This window comes from Carassius gibelio, chromosome B19 (genome assembly GCF_023724105.1).
Source record: "Carassius gibelio isolate Cgi1373 ecotype wild population from Czech Republic chromosome B19, carGib1.2-hapl.c, whole genome shotgun sequence".
Taxonomy (NCBI): Eukaryota; Metazoa; Chordata; class Actinopteri; order Cypriniformes; family Cyprinidae; genus Carassius; species Carassius gibelio.
Genome location: NC_068414.1, coordinates 20,833,882 through 20,853,456, shown reverse-complemented (window position 1 = coordinate 20,853,456; position 19,575 = coordinate 20,833,882). Strand labels below are relative to the sequence as shown.

The 19,575-nt window shown below is 35.4% G+C and overlaps 1 protein-coding gene across 2 annotated transcripts in view; it reads right to left on the bottom strand.

The window, feature by feature from the left end:
• Window positions 1-17,551, bottom strand: part of LOC127979050 (PHD finger protein 14) — a 91,444-nt gene extending 73,893 nt beyond the window's left edge. For both annotated transcript variants that reach the window (XM_052584167.1, XM_052584168.1), the window contains exons 1-4: window positions 17,428-17,551; window positions 16,473-16,583; window positions 9,067-9,707; window positions 7,687-7,828 (exon numbers count right to left, since the gene is read on the bottom strand). In XM_052584167.1, the coding sequence (XP_052440127.1) occupies window positions 7,687-7,828; window positions 9,067-9,707; window positions 16,473-16,583; window position 17,428 (895 nt within the window). In that variant the 5' untranslated portion in view covers window positions 17,429-17,551. The remainder of the gene's footprint in view (window positions 1-7,686; window positions 7,829-9,066; window positions 9,708-16,472; window positions 16,584-17,427) is intronic.
• Window positions 17,552-19,575: the final 2,024 nt, after the last annotated feature.

Here is a 19,575-nt window from a genome sequence, read left to right as displayed (position 1 = left end):
AAAGATCAGATGTTTTTTTTAACCTTGAGCAAAATACTTAACCTGAATTTAGCAATTAATGTGAGTTCTTCTACCAGGTGTACCAATGTGAAATACATGTGCAAAGTGGTTTCAATACATCCTGCTACACTCCACATAGCAAATACCTGGAAGCAAAACTTTTTTTTAAATTCTGATGAGAAACATATTCATAAAACTAAGGCAGTTCAGCACACAAAGCCTCTCACTGTGCTCCCAAAACATAGACCTATCACAAAAACTGTCATAACAAAAAATTAAATCAAGGCCTTTTTCCTGTAACCAAATACACAGCTAAAAGCAAAACAGACTAGTCTCCAATCATTTGTTTTAGACTGGTTTGGACTAGACCAAGTTTTAAGAGTAAAGAAGTAAACAATGTTTTCCAAAATACACTAGATCTACTGTACAAAGTTACAAATTACATTATATTATACTAGGAGCCATTCCAATTATATTATATATATATATATATATATATATATATATATATATATATATATATATATATATATATATATATATATATATATATATGACATTCTATTCCGTTAATGAATGAATCAGTAATTGTTTTATTTTTATTTTTTATTTTTAGAGAGAATAACTGTGTTTTGTTGTATTTGAGACTTGTGAGGCTTTGTGAGACTGGTCGTTTATATGACAGCATGAAAAGAATTAGAAGTATAACTAGGGTTGGACGCTTATGGCCTAAAATCAAAAACCTTGATTAACTGAACATTTTACATCGATTACGATTAATGAACGATTATTTTGTTTCTGTTTATTTATTTTTTTTGCCCTCATAGTTCACTGAAAAGGTTTGTACTGTAAATATGATTGACTATTAAAGGTGAGATATCAGTGATCTGACATCATAGCTCACTATCAGCAGTTATTTTATCTATGTTCGTAACATTTCTTACTAGGGTTGGGTATCGTTTGAATATTATCGATTCCGATTCTTATCGATTCCTAGTTGCGATTCCAATAAGATAAAAAATCCAATATAAATTTCTTTAAAAAAATTGTTGAACATATAGATGTCAAACATGTATTGTCTTTTTACAAAGCATTCTGTTGTAGCTGAATAACGAGCAAAAATCAGCAGCCTACAAAACACTGCAAGAGGAATTTTTGCCTGTGCTTTAAAAAAATACAATTTCAAAAACAACTAGATAATATAAATTTCAAATATTAAAATGTTAAAGATAAGTAAATATCATAAATACAACTAAACAAAATTTCAGGTACAGAAACTGTAATTAAAAGTTTTAAAACACTGCATAGTTTTCTTTTTATAAATAAAATAGATTAATCAATTAAAGTTATTAAAAATATTCAGTCGAGATCAGTGAATGATTTTCTTTTGTTAATTCTTTGATTAACATTAATGACAGGCAGCGCGGTTATTAGGCTGTCGTCTCTTTAAGCAAAAATACTGTATATGTGTTTCTTTCTCATCTGTTTATGATGATATACTGATGTAGTTGTCTGTATATTGGTTGACATGGTCTTAGTTAATTTCTCTTGGTTCATGTAAATTTAATTTTGTTAAATAAGTCGCACCTGACTATAAGTCAAAGGACCAGCCAAACTATGAAAAAGAGTGTGACTTATAGTCCGGAAATACGGTATTTGGTTTAAGGTTGAAAAAACACATTATTTTCCACATAATGTACATTATTGTTCCTCCTCTATAGCCCGCCTTTCTGAAACGCGTCGATTTTTACAAAGCTCATCGTTCTGAAAACCTTTTGGCCAGCTATCCAATGCATTGTGATTGGCTAAAATACCTCTAGCATGTAATGGAAATTTTACACCCCTTAACATACGGTTATGCTCAATAGAAAATTCTTTAAATATAAAAAACATACTTACAGGCTGTGAGTCAGAAGCGCCAGACTGTCTTTGCAAAGTTTGAACTGAGACCTCTCGTAAAAATGTGCTGCACACATCTGAATATTTGGGTTGCACTGTTCTGGAACAGTGTTGTAAATACAACTTTACCACTGATTTCTAGCTGTGTCCTCTACTGGAATGCCAAACAAAGTAGTTTCACTTTCACAATGAAACACAGGGTCACACACGGCAGGCTGAGTGAGCAGCGGCCAGTGGGCTTGAGAACAGCGGGGCCGGCGGATGTCATCACCCCAGGCTGAAATCTGCTTCATCCACGGTGAAAGCCAATCCGACGATTCACAGCTAGAAGCTGATGCATTTCCTCAGTGACCAGCATGGATCAGCTCTAGGCATGACTAAGCGGATATCGTCCTCTATTGGAAGGCCAAACAAAGTTGTTTCACTTTCACAATGAAAACACAACATCCCAACAACGGCGGCAGCGGCAACAGCAATACATCAGCAAAAATCTAATTTACAACTTCTTTCTTTGCTTGAACATTTGGGCGGTGTTATGCAAATCTTCCCACATTGTGACATAGACATGTGGGGGCATGTTAGAATGAGCCTTTTTAGGTAGGTGTGGTTGACTCTAAAATTTTATAAAGAATACCTCTTTGGATTTGAGACTTTGGAACTTTACAGATCTTCTTTATGTACCAAGAGCTTGTAACACTCCAAAGAGAAAAGAAAAGTATAAATCGCATCATATTGGCCCCTTTATTTGGAATGCAAAAAAAAAAAAAACAGTTATCTGTTTTTGAAAAATGAATTGTTCATGCTTATTTTAATGAATATTAAACAAGCATAAATTTGGATATGCAAGTTGGACTAACTTTCAAGATAACAAAGTGAGACAAAGCAGGAAACAACATGAAAAAAATAAAAACAAAACAATATTCTCTGAGGACTTCATTTGACCAAAAAAAAAACATTTAAGCAAGTAACCAACTTAAATGAATTGCACATGTTTGGGGAAATAATTAACTTTACGGTCCAGAACTCATTAGGGTCTTACTGAAATCAATACCAGCAGCATGGTAATTGGTGTTTCAATGAGTGCAAAGCCATTACTGAACGATGTGATGCTTTTTACTGGGGAACGGTTTTAATAAACTCATTCCACTGAATGACAGTGGCGACCATTACAACACAGCCAGTAAAATTCCACTTTTTGTTTTAATGAACTACTAAAGGACATAAAAACAACAAACAAGTCGGTGGCAGAAAACAAGGATTCATAATTAGCCTGAATAGCCATTGCAGACCAGATCAAGTATGGTGACGAGATCCTCTTTTAACACTTCTCTGGTAATGACGAGCGTGCAAATTGGTCGCGTTAGAGTTAGATGCTAATCAAAAGCATTGTGCGAGCACTAGTTTGAGGTCAGAAGGGAAATGCGTGTCAACTACTGGAACCAAAAGGCTCCAGTCTTCCCCTCTGTTCTGACTGAAGATAAGTCTCCAGCGCTTTTCTCTGATAGAGTCTTTCCCTTTAGAGTTTGAGTGAGGCCATATGCGAGGTCACAGCCTCCACAGACTGCCGAGCTTCAGAGTCAAGCTGCGAGACACTTGCACGCATCTAAGGATGACAGCTTGTCTCTTATCTTTGGTGCTGCTCTTGTGGCCCCTTTGCTCCATTACTTTATCATTCCACTTTTCTTGGCTTCTTCCCAATAACATTTCCAAATCTCGATGCCTAGTGGAGTTATCCAAATAGTGCAATGTTAAGCAAAACTGCCACTTGAACTTTCTCTCGGTAAATAGACAGATTAGAATCTAAATCCTTTGTTTCAACAGCCACCCATGCACCCCGCAGCTTGAGACGTGACAACCCATTTTTTACTGCGACACCCTGCCGAAAACAGACTTTTTTCTATAGCTTTCGTGGAAGCAGCCTGACCCAAAATAGCTGACGTGAAGAAACAGCAGCCGATCCCTAGGCTGGGACAGCAAACTACCTGCATGCCTTACTTTTGTCTGTGTGCGAAGAGCACTACGGAATTTGCACCTTTTTCAGTGGCACTTGTCTAAAGGTCACCTTTTCAAACTAGTGCACAAACATAAAGCGAGCATTTGTGAAGCAGTTAGCCATGAGGGCCACCCCACCTCCTGGACCAATCATGCCTTCTTCCACTGGGAATAGTGGTACCATGGAGCAGCTGGTATTAGCAGGTGGCAAGTGACTGGCCCAGGTCAAGAATTTTGCTCTGAAACAGCTGTCCAACCACTTGGAGCAGCTGCCATTCTCTGTCCTGATGTAATCTATAGGAAAATATCATTTAAGTGAATACTGAATCAGTTCAAACAAATAAAACTCTTGTTAAAGAGTTAGACTTGACTTGTGACTAGGGATCTGCCTTTCTTTCTTCTGTAGAACACAAGGGATGGTATTTTGAGAAAAACATTACTTAGAATTGAGATTGTGGGTAACAAAACATTAATTTTTTAACCATCACTGTGCAAAAATATATTATTTTGTGTCCCAAAAAAAATAAAAAAAAGCCATACAAGTTTGGAACGACATGAGGGTGAGTGAATTATATTAAAAAAAAAAAAAAAAATATATATATATATATATATATATATATATATATATATATATATATATTTTTTTTTTTTTTTTTTTTTTTGGCTGACCTGTCTTTATAACCTAACCTATATATAGAACATTTTAATGATACTGAATCAAATACTCAACAAATTACCAAACGCAGGAAGATAGATTACAACTAGAAAATGGCAAGGCACTTTATCATTTTATTATTTAACTTGGTTTGACATCTTCAAAGTATTACAATCAATTTACATTCACAATCTTTGACAATATTTGAGCTAAAAGAATGACTTGTCAAAGGCTGAGCAGTATGGTAATGTAAACAGTGGTTTAAAGAAGTAATAATAATAATTTAATAAATTGGTAGAGATTTTGCTTTACCCATTTTAAGAGCAAAACTGCGTTTTTTAAACTTTCGTTTCCAACATAGTCAGCTTTGTTAACTAAGTGCAATTGTATTATTGTTATTTTTTTTTCTCACAATTCTGTGCAAGAATTTGTCAACTTTGAATGTGGATCACTGTTATACAATTTGAAGCAGTTGTTTTTGTACTTTTATTAATTTGCATAATAATAATAATAGAAAATACAAGTTTTGTAACATGATATCAAATTATTCTGAATCCAAATTAATATTTTTCTTATAAAATACTATTAGAACATTATTTAAATTATTATTTTTACTACAATATTACTCAAAGCAGCTACACCGTGATATATGTTGGTACTATTAAATCACTGGTACCATGAAGTGAAGTATTAATAATGCCACTTTTAAAAGTCCTCAGATTTTCCCACAGCAGGACTGATGAAGCGAGAAGAAGAGAGTGAGAGGAGGAGGACTCAAACAGCTTATGAAGCAACAGAACTGCAGAAGAGATTCTGCACTCCTCTAGCATCACTGCATTTTATACTTTTCACTCCTGAAGAGGAGAGCGAGAGTCTCTGCATGTCTATGAATCTGAGAAGTGTGCAGCTCTGAAAGTTGACACTGCAACACTGCTCTTGGCACGGTAAAGGACTCCTGGATGCTTCAAGGTTGCCCTCTGATTCAGTGGTGCTAGGTTATGAAGTAGCTTGTTTCAGTGAGCTGACACTAAAGGTGGTGGAGGAGTGTGTGTGTGTGTGTGTGTGTGGCGTGAGAAATAATGTGTGCTTGGAATGGATCACTCACTACTGTTGTATATGGGTTATCTAACCAGGATGGCAGAGTCAGTGACAGACTTAACCATTTTTAACTCAAACTTGCTATCAGTTTGCAAATGCCATTGCTCATGCTCCCTAACATTTGTGGATTAAATGTATATGACCCCCACCCCTTCTTTTTCAAATAAATGCTATTAGTTTTAACTTTCCATTCTTAAAAAAAAAAAAAAAATCTTTAGCAGCTGTTTTCAACATTTACAAAGATAATAAATGTTTATTGTCATTAGACTGATTTCTGAAGGATGTGACACTGAAGACTAAAGTATATTTACTATTTTAATATAAAATTAAAACAAAAATATTACACATGTCAATAATGTCCCACAATATTAATAATTTACTGTATTTTGGTCCAAAAAAAAAATTACCAACCCCAAACTTTTAAATTCTACTTTATATTTAGCATAAAAAGCATCGATTGAATAAAACGAGACATTGATAGATTCTTTTTTTCCACAATAGCAATTCGCTTTGTACAAAGCAAACTCTTAATTTTCCCTCTGAATTTGAGGTGACATTTTTCCCAGGAATATCTTCTGCATTAGATTCAACCTTCCAGTATCCACATGAGACATGCATTAAGAAATCAACTGGGGGTGGAACATATGCTGTAGCTTAAAGTACAGTATTATTACAATACGTACAGGGGAACTCAATGCATGGTTTAGTAAACTGAGTGCATATATTCTTTGTTTTCCACTTCTTAAACCACTCATCATTACTATGTGCTGAGCTGAAAGGACAAACAGGCCTATGTTCTGTAGATGTACAGTAATTAACTAATGCGCAGCGTCCTCACCAAGCGAGCAGGTAAATAAGCAGTCATTTAACAGATGCTTTAATCCAAAGTGACTTACTTGTTACAAAGACAATCCCTCTGGAGATTAAGCTTGTTGCCCAAGGGCACAACAGTGACTGTGGTTCCTCGGGGGGTTTGAACAAGCAACCTTTTGATTTACTCTGAACAATCCTCATCCTTTGGCACTATGCCACACCACATGAAACTAAATCACATCAGATGTGTATTATTGATTTAATGTGAACTATTTATCTACGGATATTCATAAGATTATTTAAAGCTTTTTTTTTTTTTTTGCATATCTTGAGATCACATAACCAGTAAAATATTTGTAATTAGCTAATTTATTTTGAATGTTATTTCCATTCATACCTAAAACGTGCACAAAACTGAATCTCAAAAAAATTCAAGCAGAACAGGCTTCTACGACTCTTTTTTCCCCCCCGTGTAGTACTACCTGTGAGGCTTCTGCAAATCAACAGAACATCAGCACAAAAACAAGCAGTAAATAAATAATTAAAGAAATAAATCAGTGAGTAATTGAAAATTAGTGGTGACACATTGATCCAGCCAGCCTGGCTGGTGTTAAGCGGGCCTGTCTGAATGAGACGGCCGCCGCTAAAAGACGGTTTAAAGCGTAATTGATTTTTGTTACCAACCAGTCAGAGTCACAATGAGCTAATAATGTGGGATGATGAAGATCACTCTCCGTTCTGTGTTTATTCTCCTCACACAAGGCAATCTAGTGTACAGGCGCACAGCGATTGTATGGCATACCATGAGACGATTTTCACATCAAACTCAAACAAGAAACAGATTTATTACTTGAGATTTAAGTGACAAATAATTACCTGAAATGTAGGGTTACTTATTAATCTTAAGAGTACCAATTCCTATGTAAATAAGGTGCATCCTTATTATTAGTAGTAACTCGTTTACATGAAGTGCATGAATTGCATAACAATGCTAATTATTTGAAATAAATGTGAGCTTTGTCTAGAAGACTGATGTGTGTATGAAGTCTGAAAACTGCTAGACACTTACACATCAGTAAAATATGAGTTCACCGAGATTTGCGATGGGAAAGGATGAACTGAATATTGAAATCTATTCTAAAACTCATTTTTCTAAACTTTGTGCAAACATTTGAGATCAATATTTGAGCTGAGTTTTCGGTGTGAGACTGCAGAGCTTGGGATTTTACCTTCATGCACGGTCACACCACAGTTGTCACACTGGATGATCTCATCCGAATCTTCGCTGTTGTCTCCCAGACACACGCAGCAGATAAGGATATGCTCCATCCGCTGGGAGCTCCAGGTCTGGGGCCGTTCCAACAGAGAGTCCTGAGGAAGCAATGGATAATTTAGCAATCCAGCTCTCGTAAGTGATGTTACAACACCATCCAAATATCTTCCTCTGCAAAGGACCAGTGTGGACAAAAAAGTAAAGCCACTCCAAAACTTCTGCTCTAATTCCACCTCTGAGATTTGGAAGATTAGCCAATCCTATAAACTGAAGTTCTCCGATAAGCCCATTCACAAGGATTGCTCTTTTGTATCAACAATCTGATGGCATGTGAGCCAGTTACTGGATCATCTGATTGCTTGTGCATTCCTAAACGCACAATGATACATTTGCATTGGAGAATTCAAGTCGATTCCAAACAACTGAACTTTTGGACAAATTGAAACATGTGGACAGATCAGCTATTTGATTTGATCTGCATTCAATGTGAAAAATAGGGCACACGCATAGCAGTTTTCAGTAAATTATGGGAGACAGACGCCTAGTTTATTAATAAATCAAATCTGAATTGCACTTTGTGAAGTTGTTTGCATTAATTGTAGGTGGAATTGTATTCAAATCTTAACAATAAACATGATGTATGAGTTATGACATTTAGAGTAAGATTATTTGAACAAACAAGAATGAGAAAACCTTTGGAAGACTGCCACAATATATCTTTGATAACTAGATAGTATAAAGCCCATAAAGTGTGCAGAAATTAAATTGAGCATTTTGAAGAATACAGAATTTTAGTTTCGAGTACGAATTAGTTAAGTAATAAGTTGTTGATCTTTACATACACTACTATTGAAAAGTTGAATTGAAATTCAACTTGAATAATTGAAGTTTAGGGTTGTAAGATTCTTATGTTCACAAACATTTATTTGATCAAAACTACATTAAAAACTGCAATAATACTTTGGAAAATTGTTGCAATTTATAATAACTGATTTCTATTTTTATATATTTTAAAATGTAATGTCTTCCTGGAATATAAAAGCCATTACTCCAGTCTTCAGTGTCACGCGATCCTTCAGAAATTTAGATTTACTGCTCAAGAAACATTTCTTATTATCATCAATGTTAAAAACAGTTGTGCTGATTAATATTTTGTGAGAACAGTGATGGATTTTTTTCTGGATTCTTTGTTCGAAAGAAATCCTTTGGAACATTATAAAGTCTTTACAGTCACCTCTAACCAATTTAAGGCATCTTTGCTGAATTAACTCCTTTCAAAAACATTTCTTATTGATGCTAAACATTTCAACGGTGGTGCAATATCAGGAGATTTTACCTCATTGCCCTTCCCATGTGATGTGCTGTGGCTGTCATTGGTCTCCTCCTCATCAAACGCCCCTGTGCTCTTGCCTCCTTTACTCTTCGATTTCTTCTCTTCTTCCTCACTGTCACTACTAGAGGTCTCGTTCTCATCATCCTCATTGTCCTCTTCATCACTACCCCCATCCTCCTCTTCCTCACTCCCTTCTTTCTCCTTTCCAGATGATGCCTTTCCTTTCTTTTTTCCTTGTGTGGGCCTCCAGTCATTGTCATCCTCACTGTCATAATCATCCATTTCGTTTAGCTCTTCCATTGTAGTGAAGTCCAGCATGGGCCGGTTCCGCCGCAGGTTCCATTTTTTCGGCTCTGCCGAGCTTTCCTCCGCCATGCCAGTACCATTTGGTTCTGTATCTGAGGATTTTTCTCCTTTTTTGCGATTCTTGGAGGTCCCTGCTGCTTCTTTGCTGTTGGTCTCCTCGGAAAATGACTCCTCCTTGGCTTTCTCCTCTTCTTCGGTGTCTTCATTCAGTTCTTTGGCCTCTTCGTCATCTATGCCCTCTTCATCGGCTGAGCCAACAGCGTCAGAGTCGCTCTCAGAGCCCGCAGCGCTGTCCTTTGCACCCTCCTCGTCACTCCCGTTGCCAGTGCCTTCTGAACCTGACACACAAGTACGTGAGATTACATTAGCAGTGTGTTTTTTTGAGCGGAATACAACATACTTCAGATCAGGGTCAGACTTAGTGATTTGGGGGCCCTAAGCAAATTTGAGTTATGGGGCTCCAACATAACCCTTCTTTTGTTCGCTCTCTCTCTCTCTCTCTCACAGGTTATAGCTATAACTAGTTCATTTACCCCTTCACAACTTGTTACAGATTTTTATTATTATTATTATTTTAAATAATGGCTGTCAGAAAACTAAAATAAGAAAAAATTAAGCACTGAAGAACAGTAAAAGTTATAATAAATATTATATGGTTGATATATTTAGCAAAATGCTCCTCACTAGAGTTTATTTTTCTAGCTGCCAAATGAGTCTACTGGTGTTGGTCCATTGTGTTTTATCAAGTCCAGAGTCAATGCAGCCGTCTACCAGGAGATTTTGGAGCACTTTATGCTTCCATCTGCTGATAAGCTTTAAGGCTTCAAACGAAGTTCGTTTTCTATGGAGGTAATTGAATGTCTAAAAGACTTGCATATGCAGGGTAGGGGGTGTGGAAATGTACATAAGACAGGAAGCGTAAATTAAGTTTCTATGCCCAAGGGAAGCTTTGTAAAGGTGTAAAAAATGGAAGTCAAAAGAATGCATATCATGTTTATTTTGCATTAGCATGAAACTGCAGTTTCACAATACATTAATTACACTCACAAGTAACAGGAAAATGCTATAAATAATTTTTTAATTACGCTTGAAACGAGATTTACACATTTTCAAAGCTTCTTGTGCATGCAAACTTAATTTATGCTTACAGTTTTATGTACAGTTACCTGTGTATGCAAATAGGCATTAAATTCCCTTTATAGATTTCATTCTTTGTTTGGGGGCAAAAAGAAGTTTGAAAAGGCGACGGTATACTGTTTTCGAACATTCCAACATCCCTGCGCTGCTGGAGGCAGGGTGTAGATTATTGCAAATATGCATTGCAACACACATGCCTATCCCCTAAACAACTATGAAATGATGAAGTGTAGGCAATCTAGGTGAGAGACGGGCCCCAATGATCAGAATATTATAGACAAAAGAATAATGATTAGAAGCAGTTCAGAGAAAAGAATCATGTTTGCAATACAAAAGAACCATAATCAGCCCTTTATGGGAAGTGTGAATGTCTCAAAGTTTAAAAACTTTAGCATGAAGTGGAAATAAATATTGGGGCTAGTTTGTTACTTTATTTTATTGCCGTTGATTTATTTTATTAAACTGGATAAATTGTTATACCTTTTTAAATTTCACGTGGTGTTTTATCATTGTATGTTCATTTGGCATTTCATTTAATATTAAATTAGTTTAGTGAAAGAAAAAACAGGAGCAGCAGTAGTAGGGCTGGGTGGTATATCGAGTTTGTATGATATATTGATATTTTTTTACAAGCAATTTGATATGACTAAATCCCGTTTAAATCAATTAAATAAAAAATACAATGATTTTAACTAGGGCTGTGAATCTTTAAGGAAGGCAGCGTTTTGATTAGATTCACAATTCATAGGTTTTCGATTCAATTCAAGAACGATTTTTGCAAATTTAGAACAATTCAATTCAATTAGATTCACAATTCAATTCGATTTGATTTGATTATAACGATTCGATTCCACATTCTTTAAGTGCATTCACAGGATTATTTAAATGTTTCCCTAAATTCTTTAGATGCTTAGTCAGGGTCAAATAACAGCAGCCTTTATGGTTAGAGAACCATAGGTTAACCCCTTTAATTATCTTTGTTTTATTACTTTTTAATTAGCTGTAAGAAATCAAACACACTGCTGGACAATAATCATTTGAAATCTATATTTTCCTAATGGCAATTTTATGATTGTTTTAGTTGTCTAGGCTACATTTATTTAGCAATTATAAAAATGTTCTGCACAGAATAAGGTAGAAAATATACTTTATAGTTTCTGTACTGTAATAAATGATATGTCAATTAGCACTGCATCATTCAGAAATTTTATTTATTATAGAAATCTATTTATTATAGAAATTGCGATTCATTCGATTTTTAGCGATTTAAATCAGTTACTGTCCAAGATCCGTAATTCACGATTCAAAAATCATGTTTCAAGATCGATACATATGAATCGTCAGGGTTTGTAATCGACGCATCGTGAAAATAGGTGAATCGTTACACCCCTAATTTGAACCCTTTTTGCACATAATATATAGGCTTACATGGTTAAATTAACTTTATTTGTTTTCATAGCCTTTAATATGTATTGTTGTGTTGGACAACATTGGGCGGTAACTGAAATAAATGGATATTAAATAGATGATTTTTTTTTTTTTATCCAAATACAAAAACGAAAATACCTATATATATATATATATATATATATATATATATATATATATATATATATATATATATATATATATATAGGTCATATATATAAATAATAGGGGTGTAACGGTTCACAAAATTCACGGTTCGGTTCGGTTCAATACACTGATGTCACGGTTCGGTTCGGTACGGTTCGGTACGTTTTAGATACAGCAAAAAGAAAAAATTGGCAGATAAATTTCCTTGATTTTTTTAAAAATGTTTTATTTATTAAAACTAACAAAGTATGTGTTTTTTTTACATTGAACAATGATGGAGCTATTCTTTACCCATCTTCTATGGTGTTTTCTTAGCAGCATACTGTATAAAACAAAAATAGCTCCTTATAAAAATTTTTTTTAAAATTAAATGTAATATTGTTGTAGTGGTTATGAACAAATACAAAGATGTAACTCTTTTTATATGGAACTCTATAACTCTTTATATTTAGTGTGTTTTTACTCAATTGGTTCTCTATTTGGGCTTATGTTTTTTGGAACAAAGCAGGAATTACGGTCTGTCTGAAATGGGCTCGTGAAGGAATATTGTAATGGGGCTCAATTACATTAAGCATGTTCTTAAAACCTGCGTTTTCCACTACAGAGTAAGGTCTCATATCGGCGGCTATAACGTAAATGCACCATTCGCTGCGGTGATGTCCGTATACGGAGCCCGGGACGTCACCTGTAGGAGAAAAAAAAGCAATCCGTGGCGACGGTTTTGCAATCCGTCCCCTCAGTTTATAAACCGTACTCACGAATTCATAAACTGTTCACTCGATTTAACAAATCGTGCCCACGGATTAACAAACCATGCCCACGAATTTCCAATCCGTGCACTTAGATTTTGTAAACCGTACCCTCGGTTTTTGAATCCGTACCCACGAATTCATAATCCGTGCGCACGCTTTCGCAATCCGTTCCCTCGGATTTGTAAACCGTACTCACGGATTCATGCAGCAAACTCCTACGTGTTAACATACAGTTTTATTGAATATTATTATGTGGAATAGGTTTACAGCAAAGTGTCTTAAGTGATTCTCTATCAAGTGTAGTACGAGGTGGAATACAAAGATTTAATAAGAAAGATGCGCATTAAAATCTTGTTCAATTGCTGATAATCTATAATAGCACTTGATTATTATTGTGCAATAAACCTGGCATTGTGACTGACTCTGGAGTAATTTTTTCCTCTTTTGTAAGTTATTTTGGATAAAAGATTCTTATGCATAACCTGTTTAATAATATATAATAATGATACAAATAAAAATAAAGTTATTTTTTATAATTTTAATTTGTAGGCTAAATAAATGAGTACAAGACAGTAAAAATATTTGTCATAAAATAATTTGTGAATTGCTTTATTTTTAAATAACCTTTGGACAGTTTTGGAAATGCTTGTGTACAATTCTTTCTTAACATGAAGACTTATTTTTGTGATTTTATTATACTAAGCTCCACCCACCTCACCCCACCTGCCGGAGTTAGATGCATGTTTCACTGTTAAGTGTAAAATGCGTGTCAGTTTTCAAATCCGAGGGAATGGATTGCGAAAGCGTGCGCACGGATTATGAATTCGTGGGTACGGATTCAAAAACCGAGGGTACGGTTTACACAATCTAAACGCACGGACTGGGAATTCGTGGGCACGGTTTGTTAATCCTGGGTACGATTTGTTAAACCGAGTGAACAGTTTATTAATTCATGAGCACGGTTTATAAACTGAGGGGACGGATTGCAAAACCGTCGCCACGGATTGATGTTTTTTCTCTCCTACAGGTGACGTGCGGGGCTCCGTACCGAGCCTTCAGCGCGTACTGAGTGAACGAGCGCCTGACTGAGTAGCCTAACATAAACATATAAGTTGGTGTTTTTTTTTCTTCGGGGGTGTCAGGGGCATTGCCTGTTACGTCGTTTGGGTTATTGGGCTACCTTGTTGAACGCATAACATTATATTTCACACACCTTTTTTATTTTCCAAATTTAATTAATTAGTCCAACGAACCGTTCGGTACATAATGCGTACCGCGTACCGAACCGAAAGCCTCGTACCGAACGGTTCAATACGAATACGCGTATCGTTACACCCCTAATAAATAAGGTGGAGTTTCAAAACACTCCCAACAACTGCATAACCTCCGCAAACCAATAGAAGCTCAAAGGTGTTTAGGTGCCAAACGAACTCCCCCAGAGAGTTTGCTTCTTTGGTCAGCTGTTTTGGCCTGAGTTTGTTCAAAATGACGTCATATCAGTTCGTTCTTCGATTTTGTTTAAAGTATATCGGGGCCTTTATGGAGATGCTGATACTTTCACCATATATATAACCATTTGAATTTATTATATAAATGCATGTGTAAAAATATGATTATTTTTTTAAATATGTGCAATATTTATAGTAAATATTTGTACTTCTGGGGTGACTGTTTCAACATAAAAAATATTGTCCAACACATCCTATATTTGGTTATGTAAACATTAGGGGTGTAACGGTTCACAAAATTCACGGTTCGGTTCGATACGATACACTGATATCACGGTTCAGTTCGGTTCGGTACGTTTTAGATACAGCAAAATTTAAAAACATCTCAACTTTTCAGAATGCCGCAAGCGCAGCGCGGGTCATGTGACAAGAACTAACCAATCAGCTTCATCCTTTCCCGTAACAACGTTGAAAGCTCAGCCAAGATGAAGGAACAGCTGATCATAGTTGTATATGGATTACAATTTTGAAATAAATTTAGTAGCAGAGCTACTGCAAGCGATTTTTAGAGCTGCAAATCCATTTATCCTTTGCTGAAATTTCCGAGCCTCATGGAGAGAGCACGTCATTGTTGCTTAGCAAAGACAGACGCCTCATGAGCGCTTCTGCCCAAGCGCTTTGGAAAGGAGGAGAAAGCGGCGCGACTAGCGTTTTCCACGCGTTTTTAAGCACGATATGTGAATGGCCCCTAAGGTGCTCGCTCACTCAGCATGCGCTGAAGGCTCGTTGCAAAATGTCTAATGCATTTAACAGACCAGAAATAGAAGATCCTCCAATAACCAACAGGTCTGGTGTTTGGGAGCACTTTGGATTCCCTGTAAGCTATAATGGTGTACCGGTGTCTAAATGCTGCGGGGATAGTTTGTTGCCTGTATGTTTCTCCTTTTTTTCGTCTTTTCCCAGATACTGACACAATAAGGTGATGTCGGCGTAAATTAGTTGACATGTTTTTTCTTCTTCGGGGGTGTCAGTGGCGTTGCCTGTTACATCGTTTGGGTTATTGGGCTACCTTGTTGAACGCATATCATTATATTTCTCTTTTTTTTATATATATATATATATATATATATATATATAATTAGTCCAACGAACCGTTCGGTACGAGGCTTTCGGTTCGGTACGCGGTACGCATTATGTATACCGAACGGTTCGTTGGACTAATTAATTATATTTAAAAAAAAAAAAGAGAAATATAATGATATGCGTTCAACAAGGTATAATATAATATAATTAATTAGTCCAACGAACCGCTCGGTATACATAATGCGTACCGCGTACCGAACCGAAAGCCTCGTACCGAACGGTTCAATACGAATACGCGTATCGTTACACCCCTAGTAAACATAGATGCTACATGTTGAATTGCAAATAAATCTTGAAAACATTGATTAAATCTGAGTAAATATCTAATTAAGAGTGATTAATCTAATTAAACCTAGTGTAAAAAGTGTATAAACATGAAAACTCATCCTTCCATGTAACATCAACAGAAGGCTTCATGAAATGTGACACACCATGCATTTAACACCACCATGAACTTTGAAAGTGTTGCTGGTAATTGATACATTTATATAATTTCATACAGCCTATGACAATGATATATTGCCAGATCAGAATAATTTGACACTGCATTTTATTTCTGACCAGAAATTTTTTCATGCAGCAAAACTTCAATACTCAAAGGGGTCAAAGTGTTAGAATTTCATTATCAGGTTGCAGATATTTCAGCACTTTTGTTGACAGCAGCTTGATGGGATGGCTTTGCGTTAACCTCCAGTCTGTCATGGTGATATGAAGCCATCGCCTGTGTGACTCCAGTGTTAGCAAAGCATTGCAGGAGGTCTAATCTACAGGCAGGGGAAAACAGCACGCACGTAATGATGAAGGTCTCATCTCCACCTCAGCAGCTGTTTTCATGACAGGTGAGAAAACCCATGCAGGGACCAAGTCTAAAATGGCCAGCTGCAGTATAAATATAAATGTAACCATGTTATGTTTTGAATATCTCAACTGTATGAGACTTGTCATCACGACTTGTCATTATTTAACGGATCAACAATACCATTTTTTGACATTCCCAGTGTACAAAACACAATTTGACAATAAGTTTTGAGATTATTTTTTTTTTTACCTAATGCATCTCCAACTTCAAAATCACTGTCATCTGAGCTGTCATAATCCAGAGCATCCAGCAAAGAGTCAGCCAAAGGCTTCACCTGCCGCCGCTTCGACCCCCGATCCACTAGATAAAGAAATAACAATTCCCAATGAGACTTTCAGACTTTTTAGAAAGAAATACAATACTAAAATATCATATATGAAAGCACAATACAATGATGTAAAACAATTAAAAATTAACTAAATGATTGCAAATACTTGGAATTAGTTGGAAATTAGTCTTTTTGCACCAACTCTATTTAACTGTCATAAAGCTGCACTGCATACATAAAAATATAAATACAGTAACTGACATAGGTAACACAATTTATGAGTGTGATACCTTCATACCTTCATACCACCATGTAAACATTATCTTCACACTTATGTTCTCTGACTGTAAATGTATTCAGTGTGTAAATGCGTTATTTGAAACGAATAATAAATAACGACAGACTTTAGTTGTGCTTCAAATCCCTCACTCACACACACAAACACACACACACACACACACACACACACACACACACACATTATGTTGGCTAAAAAAATCAGCACACACAGGTCTGTGATGCCCCGAGATGCTGTCAGCTCACAGAGAAACAAAGTCTGTTTGTTTTATCAAGCTGTCAACAGAAGCTTTCTGGAGATACGAGAATGCACTGTATTATAATCATATAAACATGAGGTGGAAAACTGCTCGTATTTCTTTGAAATATGTGATATTATGTGTTTTGTAGGTTTTGTAGAAAGATGGAGAAAGGAACTTCACATCTGTTAGCCAACTAGCTAAAGCCCCAGTAGCCTCATGCTATCTATTAACGCTTATTTCTCTCATTTCACATCACATGTTGTAAATTCTAATGGTGATTCAGTGACGCTATTTCTTCTCTTTCAAAATGTATAACATAATAGCGACGATTACTCACTTTATGGGATTTTCGCGTTCGGATAGTTTGCACAAAGGTACAACGAACGCCTCTTCAGCTCATGTTCTGCGTGTTACGTTTACGATATTGTGTATCACGTGTACACATTTTGCTGACGTTCAACTCACAAAGTGGGAGTTGGAAACCATAGCAACCGCCGCTTCAGTTGGATCAGCGACGTTATCGTGTTGTTTACATTTTGCGTCGTGGTTTTAAAACTATAGGCTATTTCACTCACTCATTCATTTCATTATTTGTTATTAAAAAAATCGAAAAAAAATAATAGTCCATAATAGCTAACGAGGCCTTCGGAAGTCCATCACTTGCTGCCCTCTCACACCAAAATCCACTGATATGTTGTTTAGAACTGTTTTTGCTTGTAAATGGTGCTCGCTTATATATTATTGTGATGTTTTATCAGCTGTTTGGACTTTCATTCTGACGGCACCCATTCACTGCAGAGGATCCATTGGTGAACAAGTGATGTATTCTGTTCTATTTGAGAACCAAGCTCCTCTACATTTATCCAAAGCGACTTACAAATGAGAATCTTAGATGGGTGAGTGAATTTTCATCAAATTTTAATTTTGGGTTGAACTATCATTTTAATCACTGTGTTGTTGATTGATATACAGTAGAGTTGCATCAAGAGTTGAAAAATGCATCAAGAGGCAGTAAGGGTTATCACTTATATTTCTCCCTAAATCTTGATGCTACACTGAATATTAACCGTTTTTTTTTTTTTTTTTTTTTTTTTTTACACACTGTTAAAATGATGTAAATAGATTCTCATCTCTCTCTGTTAGACTGTCATGGGCTTGCTGTGAATTTAACTTACTTGAAATTAGAAAATTAATTTAAATTTAATTTAACTTACTTGACTCTGTTTTGTTTGATAAATGTTACACTGTTAAGCTATATTTAATAGGGTCACTCTAGTTCTCAATATAATGAGTCTTTACTTTTATAACTATGGTTGGGCCTGTCTTGTAGTTCAAACACGATGTTTAATAATTCATTTCATTACCTTTTTTTCTAAACGTTGTTAGAAAAGAAAATGACCAAAATTTAATTTACATTTAAAGACACATTTAAGGTTGAAACAAGTCTTGAATCTATCATATTGTACGTTAAATAACAAGAACCATATTATAAGACTGGAAATGTTGTTTTTGGCTTGTTTTGAGAGCGAGGCTCATTTCTGTCGTCCTCTGTTGACTTTGCCAGTTTAGCAAACAGGAGACGATTAAAATAAATGAGCCTAGATTGATCCTGATACACGACGAGGGGAAGACTGATGGGGAAAGGCACGCGCAAGGGATGATTACGACTGTCCTTGCCCGATGACAAATGGCACTGTATTGTGCTGGAAAGCCACAGTTTTTTATCCATTTGCATCAAAACACTTTTCGGATATCATCATAAGCATCATCGTCATCATCACTGTCACCATTCTATTGCCAGCATTTTCCGTTGTTGACAACATGTGTGTGATATTGCCAAAGAATTAAATTAATGTTTCATACAAGGAGAATATGATTGTGCAGGAGCACATATCTGTCAGTAAGTGCTATTTATTTATTTGTATTTTTTATTAATAATGCATTATTCTGCATCTATGGTGCAGTTTATGAATTGCTGTGTACTGCATTATTAATGCTTAATATATTATAATATACAGTATTAATCAAAACTGACCATAAGACATGTGCATTGTCACAAACATAAATAAATACTGTTCTTTTGAACTTTCTATTCATTAAAAAAAAAAAAAAAAAAAAAAAAAACATTCTGAAAATGGTTTCCACAAAAATTTTAAGCATTATTTCCAACATTGATTATAATCAGAAATGTTTCTCAAGCACAAACTCGGCATACTAAAAATTATTTTTAAAGGATAATATGACACTGAAGACATTTTTAAATAACATTTTTAAATATCTTAAAACAGAAAACAAAAATGTGTAATTATAAAAATAATTTACAGTATATTTTACTCAACATAATAAATCCCAGACTTGCCCAATTAACAAAATAATTTTCTAAGAACGTATTATTCCCAATTATATATTCCTATTAAGTAATGAGTATTTCAATATGTTCTCTAAATGTTAAAAAAAAAACACTGTCAATGTTAAAGACAATATT